General features: G+C 43.9%; 2 protein-coding genes across 2 annotated transcripts; both read right to left on the bottom strand.

Annotated features, from left to right (window-relative positions):
- Positions 1-5,397: 5,397 nt before the first annotated feature.
- LOC138874044 (uncharacterized) lies at positions 5,398-5,730 on the bottom strand. Its single transcript, XM_070152547.1, has one exon. It carries the CDS (start codon positions 5,728-5,730, stop codon positions 5,398-5,400), a length of 333 nt encoding a protein of 110 aa, XP_070008648.1.
- Positions 5,731-5,771: 41 nt separating this feature from the next.
- On the bottom strand, positions 5,772-6,365 carry LOC138874043 (uncharacterized). Its single transcript, XM_070152546.1, has one exon. The coding sequence runs from the start codon at positions 6,363-6,365 to the stop codon at positions 5,772-5,774; it is 594 nt and encodes a 197-aa protein (XP_070008647.1).
- Positions 6,366-7,169: the final 804 nt, after the last annotated feature.

Here is a 7,169-nt window from a genome sequence, read left to right as displayed (position 1 = left end):
CTTGGGAGATTTATGGTGTCCCAAGTCACCGGTTTAAATCCCGAGTCGAGGAAAGGGTTGACTCTTTTTAACAGTCTGCGAACCAGAAATCCGGGTAAGGAATTCTGTTAACCCGGGAGAAGGTGTTAGGCATTCCCCAGTTCCGTGGTTCTAGCATGGTCGATTAACTGTTATATTCGGCTTAATTATCTGATTTTAAACAATTATGAACCTATGTGCAAATTTAACCTTTTAACCGTTTTTAATTGATTTTTGAAGAAGATTGAACGTCGCTTAAAATATGCCTTTGGATCGCGCCACATGAAATGCATCCGCAATCCGAAACACATTTTATTCAACATTTTAGGATTTGGATTTGGGTCGCTTGAAATGCGCACCCAAATTTAGGAAGATAATATTATTAAAATACGCGCCTAAAGCAACTACGCGTTTCAGCTTTGCGAGGGCCATGGAAATTTCACTAAATGGCACGCCTCGAACTCTTAAAGGATTAAATCAAAATTAATTAAACGAGGGTCATGCGATTGTCATTTTTGTATGGCATGACACACTTCGAATTATTCTAGCCAAACGGTTTTTAAACCAATCCATGAGGGCCATATACTACTTGTGTTATAAGAGATAACTCGACCCAATTATTGATAAAGAGCTTAATTAATCAAAATGCCAAGTGTAGTCAAAGGTTGGTTATTTAAGAAAATGGGTTTAACCCAACTCCAAATGAGCTGATGGCTTAATGAATAAAGGGCCACACGATTTGGGCCCAAACGTGAGCCCAAGTCCTTGGGGAGACTGGGCGTCAGCGGAAAGGGGGACTCCAGGTCGAATCCCTGAGGTACACCAGCAGCGTCTGAAAAATATCACTGGGTGCAACGTGAGTCCAAATGGCTAACAACGGGACACCCCTACTTATTCAATCGACCTTTAAAATCAACCTCCGATTACTTAATGGGTGATTATATGCAGTTTAGCAATGATAGTTTGAAGGTCTGATTTAAATAACTAATAGTAGACAGCTTATTTCCAGGCCTCCAGATTAACTTAAAATAAAGGCCTGATGATTACAAAAAAAAAAAAGAACAAATCAAACCAACCTTGCTGAAGTAAAACCAAACTAACAAATGCCCATTTCACAGTGAGCTCGAACGCACATCTACACCAAAGAATCCCAGTAACGCACAGCCAAAAACTAACCAAAATCCATAACAAACCAGCGTGAAATTAGCAATTACAAAACTTAAGGTCCTACTAACATGAGTTCGAACTTATTCAAAGGCCAAAGTCCATGATCCAACCAGTGCTACATGGCATGTCTACAACTAAACAATTAAGAGTGAACATGATAAAGGGAATATTAGACTATTCTACACATTCTGATAGTTTCCAAAGACATGAGTGACATTTTACGAACAAGGCAAAAATACGACTAAGCTATAGGAATGAGCAAATTCAATGCACTGCTCCAAGGTTCCATGTCCATTTCATTTCTTCAAATCCAACCTTACATTAAATAAAGTTCATAGTCATGTACCTGGAAAGCAAAATGTCAGCAGAAGTGAGGAGCTCAGCAGTAGGCAGTAGCAATTAACCCAGATTCAGTAATCAGAACAATGAAATCAGCTCAAAAATCCAATGGAACAGTAACCCTCAACAAAATTTGAACCAAAACTTTTCACAACACACTTTCAATTCATTTCAAATCCCAAAATGAGAAGCTATTGTTCCCAAGAGTTTTATTCACCGAATGCAATCAGAAAATTCAAAATCAACAAAGTTTGAACAACTTTTTACAACCGACCATGCAAGGAATTCAGAATTTTTCAAGAAAATCCCAGCCGTTTTTAGTTTTTTTCTCTATATTTTTCAGCTCTTTCCCTCCTTTTTGAAAGGCAAGATAGAGATTCCTTTATAGGCAAGGCATTAGGGCAAGTCTATTCTAGAATCAGATTTTTACAAATGAAACCCTTTTTGATTCTGATTTTAGCTTAGGCCCTTATTCAATTTTTTTTTGCTCAAATAACCTCAGTTCACATATCAAATTTACAGAATACCCCTTCCCCCAGCTTCCTAGAAGTTTCCTGTTCTGTTATGCAAAGATTCCCTCAACCGGCTACACCAAATTACCCCTCAGACCTCTGATATTTACTTCAGAAATCCAAACGGGTCAAATTGACCCAAGGATATGGACCAAATTAAATGGGCTACATTTGCGGGACAAATCAATAACAGACCAAAGGCCATATTCTTAAAACTAAGACCCTAAACTAAATTATTATTATCTGACACAAAATAGAGGGAAACAACTTAACTGCTAGACTAATTAAGAAAGGACCCTGAACTAATCATGCATGCATGACAAAACCCAGAAGCGGAGATGAAGCAGAAACAAAGAAAAAAGATAAATAACTAAACAAAGCGGACAAAGAAGATACCTGAGCATCAACTAGAAAGCCGATTCCACAAACTTTGCAGGGCTTTTCAAATTTCTGACTGGAATAGCCCTTAATCGTGTATTTTTATGTGAAAATACACAAATAAAGTCTGTTGCGGTCTGAAACCTTCAGCACACCCCAAGATTCGAGAAGTTCTGGGCAGATTCGAAGGAAATCAGTCCGGGATTTAGAAAAAGGGGAGTGAAGTGGTTATAGGGTGTGATTTTGGGTAGGGTCGGGGTAGGCGCCGCCATCAGAGGCCGGGGATTTGGGGGGAGGCTCAGCTAGGGTTTTCCCTCAAAGCTAGATTCAAGCCATTCTAGGTTGATTCGAGGGCGGGGACTTGTAGATTCGGAGAGAGGAAGAGGAGGGGTGTTTGGTGTAAGTTTGGTGGCGGTTCACGGTGGCGCCGCCACCGGACGGTGGGGAATTCTGGGGCAGCTACTAGGGTTTGGGAGGGGGGGAGGTTTCTGAAGTCAGGATAATGAAATGGGGGGGTGCGTTCGGAAATATATATACTTCCCAGGTTTATGTTCTGAGCCGTTCGATCAAGTGGAGATCAACGGCTCAGATTGACGCCGATCGAAACGGCGTTGTTTCGTTTGAGGGGGGATCCGGACCGGGTCAGGCGGGTATTGGGCTACGTTGGGCGGGTACGAGGGGGCAATTGGGCTGAAGGGGGTTTAAATAAATGGCCCAAATCCGAATTTCCCTTTGTTTTTTGAATCTTTTCTTCTTTTTTTCAATTTCCAAATTTCTTTTCTTTCCAAAATTAGAAATAAATCCTAAATTAATTATTAAAACTAATATTATCCTATCAAATTAAACTAATTAACCTCTAAAAATAATTACCCTGCTAATTAAATACCAAATTAAAGAAAGCTAACAACAACAATAACAACATCCTAGTATAATCCCACAAGTGAGGTCTGGGGAGGGTAGTATGTACGCAGACCTTACCCCTACCCCGAGGGGTAGAGAGGCTGTTTCCAGGAGACTTTCAGCTCAAGAAAGCACCAAGTGGCGATATATTAGTACTATTGATAGACTCATAATATAATAACATAAAATACATAACATACATAAAAGAAATTAAAATAGCAAAATAACAGCCATATAGGAGAATATTAGAAATACGAGAGAGATGGAAGGTAAACTAAAATCCAGCGTATAAAGCTCTGCATCAGTAGCTAACCAGTAGTATCCTAAGCCTAACTCCTAACGGGCTAGTCTCACTCTAGTGCGCTGTAGAAATATTCACAACTTCCCCCTAACCTTCAACCTTAATGTTCGACCTCCACAATTCCCTTTCTAGGGCCATGTCCTCAGTAATACTAAGTCGCGTCATGTCCTGCTTGATCATCTCTCCCCAATACTTCTTAGGTCTCCCTCTACCTCTCCTCGTACCCACCACCGCCAATCGCTCACACCTCCTCACAGGTGAATCAGTGCACCTCCTCTGAATGTGCCCGAACCATCTGAGTCGTGCTTCCCGCATCTTGTCCTCTATTGGGGCCACGCCCACCCTCTCTCGAATATCTTCATTCCTAATCTTATCCATCCTTGTATGCCCGCATATCCACCTCAACATCCTCATTTCTTCTACTTTCATCTTCTGGATGTGTAGGTTTTTAACCGGCCAACACTCTGTACCATACAACATGGCAGGTCTAATTACTGCTCTATAAAATTTACCTTTTAGTAACGGTGGCACTTTCTTGTCACACAGGACTCCCCTCTCTAACTTCCACTTCATCCACCCTACTCCTATACGGTGTGTGATATCCTCGTCGATCTCCCCGGTCCCCTAAATAACTGACCCAAGGTACTTGAAACTACCCCTCTTAGGTATGACTTGAGATTCAAGCCTCATTTCTACTACCTCGTCTGTCGCCTCATCCCCAAATTTGCACTCGAGGTATTCCGTCTTCGTCCTGCTCAATCTGAACCCTTTAGACTCAAGGGCATGTCTCCAAACCTCTAGCCTCTCATTGACGTCGCGTCATGTCTCGTCAATTAGTACTATGTCATCAGCAAATAGCATGCACCATGGCACCTCCCCTTGAATATTATGCGTTATGGCATCCATCACCAGGGCAAATAGGAAAGGGCTGAACGCCGACCCTTGGTGCAACCCTGTAACAACCGGAAAATGCTCGGAGTCGCCTCCTACTGTCCTAACCCGAGTCTTAGCTCCATCATACGTGTCTTTAATCGCCATAATGTATGCAACCGGGACCCCTTTAGCCTCTAAGCAGCTCCATAAGACCTTCCTAGGTACCATGTCGTACGCTTTCTCTAGATCGATAAACACCATGTGAAGATCCTTCTTCTTATCCCTATATTGTTCCACCATCCTCCTAATAAGGTGGATAGCTTCTGTGGTAGATCGCCCCGGCATGAACCCGAACTGGTTGTCTGAAATAGACACCGTCCTTCGCACTCTCATTTCAACCGCTCTCTCCCAGACTTTCATGGTATGACTCAGTAATTTGATGCCCCTATAGTTGTTACAGCTCTGGATATCACCTTTGTTCTTATACAACGGAACCATTATACTCCACCTCCACTCTTCAGGCATCCTATTAGTCTTGAATATAACATTAAACAACCCAGTAAGCCATTCCAAGCCTGCTCTACCCACACCTCTCCAAAGTTCAACCGGAATTTCGTCTAGCCTGGTAGCTCTGCCCCTCCTCATCTTACGCATTACCTATATGACCTCATCGACCTCAATGTCCCTACAATAACTTGATTCATGGGGCCTGTCCGCATTCCTCAATTCACCTAGTGTAATATCCTGATCCCCTTTTTCATTTAGAAGTCTATGAAAATAGGAATGCCATCTCCTCTTAATCTGGTCCTCCCCCGTCAAAACTTTGTCGTCATCGTCTTTTATGCACCTCACTTGGTCCAGATCCCGAGCCGCCCTCTCTCTCACCTTAGCGAGTCGGAATAACTTCTTCTACCCGCCTTTGTTCCTTAGTTCCTCATACAGACGAGCAAAAGCTGCTGCCTTAGCCTCCGTTACTGCCATCTTCGCCTCCTTCCTAGCAACCATATATCTCTCTCTGTTCGCTATCTTCTCCTCCTCGCCAGTGCTCCCTACTAGTCGCAAGTAAGCCACCTTCTTCGCTTCCACTTTACCTTGGACACCGACATTCCACCACCAGTCTCCTTTGTGGCCACCGGTGCGTCCAGAAGATATACCTAACACCTCTGTCGCCGCCTTCCTTATGTTGTCTGCCGTCGTCGACCACATAGTGTTTGCGTCCCCACTACTTCTCCAAGCTCCCATTACCGATAACCTTCCTGCCAACTCCTGAGCTTTATCCTCAATCAAGGCGCCCCACCTAATCCTCGGGAGGCCTCGTACTGACCTCTTCTTCCCATCACCAAAAGCCTATGTTGCGTTGCAAGGGTCTCACCTGGGATAACTTTACAATCCTCGCACCACCTTCTGTCGCATCTCCGGAGGAGGAGATAGTCAATCTGAGTCTTCGCCGCCAAACTTTGGTAAGTAACCAAATGCTCCTCCCGCTTCGGAAAACTTGAGTTTGCAATCACTAGATCGAATGCCATGGCAAAGTCCAACAGCAAAGTGCCCCCTCCGTTCCGTTCCCCAAAACCAAAGCCGCCATGCACCTCAGTATAACCACATGCGGACGACCCAATATGACCATTGAAATCTCCTCCTATGAATAACCTCTTGGAAGGTGGAATGCTAGAAACGATGTCATCCAACCCCTCCCAAAAATGCCTTTTAATCTCCTCATCCAAGCCAACTTGCGGCGCGTACGCGCTGACGACATTTAAAGTACACTCACCCACCACCAATTTAATAGTCATTAGTCTATCATTCACCCTCCTGACCTCAACCACCGACTCTGTAAGATGGCTATCAACTAAGATACCCACTCCATTCTTACCCATGTGGACTCCAGAGTACCACAACTTATACCCATCCGCGTTTCTCGCCCTCGATCCAACCCACCTAGTCTCCTGGACACATGCTATATTAATCTTCCTCTTCTGGAGGATATTTGCCAACTCTATGGACTTACTCGTCAGCGAACCTATGTTCCATGACCCGATTCTCAACCTATAGTCTCCCTTGCCCCTTCTACCTCCCCTGCCTCCCGTCCCACACCCTGACCCTGTCCCCACACTCTGCCCTACACGAGGACATGCCCTTAATCTACCATCCCAGACTGCAGCCACTTACCCCTACTGCTAATCTAAAGAGGGCTCGCTAGTGCCCAACGACCAACGAATCAAACTAGAAGGAAACAAATCACTACAAGTACACTTGTAGAATGATTGAACTATTGTGAACTAAAGGGACATCAATTTAGCTAAACACCAAAAGGGAAACCGTAGAACGGGAGGTACAACCTCCCGAGAACCAAACCTGTGTTGACTGGCTATACTTGGTGTAGTTATACGCTCACGCACCGCTTCTCACCGCCCTTTGATGACGCTCACTCAGATTGCTCTCCTTTGCTAGTGCTTGTGTGCCCAACTTGTCTTCGACAAGTTCGCGAACTTCCCTGAAAACACAGAATATACCACGACCCAAAAAGCAGGAGGGCTGTCACCGCTACCACTGGTGTAGCCCTGACAGTAGTAGTGCAAATATAGGGAAAAAGCAGAGAACTATACAAAATTCACCAAGTTCTACCGTGGTACAACAAACTGAACAATTTCAAGGTAGAAATCTTACAATTTTTTTTAAGA

This window comes from Nicotiana sylvestris, chromosome 7, assembly GCF_000393655.2.
Source record: "Nicotiana sylvestris chromosome 7, ASM39365v2, whole genome shotgun sequence".
Classification (NCBI taxonomy): Eukaryota; Viridiplantae; Streptophyta; class Magnoliopsida; order Solanales; family Solanaceae; genus Nicotiana; species Nicotiana sylvestris.
This window is presented reverse-complemented; position numbering and strand designations above follow the sequence as displayed.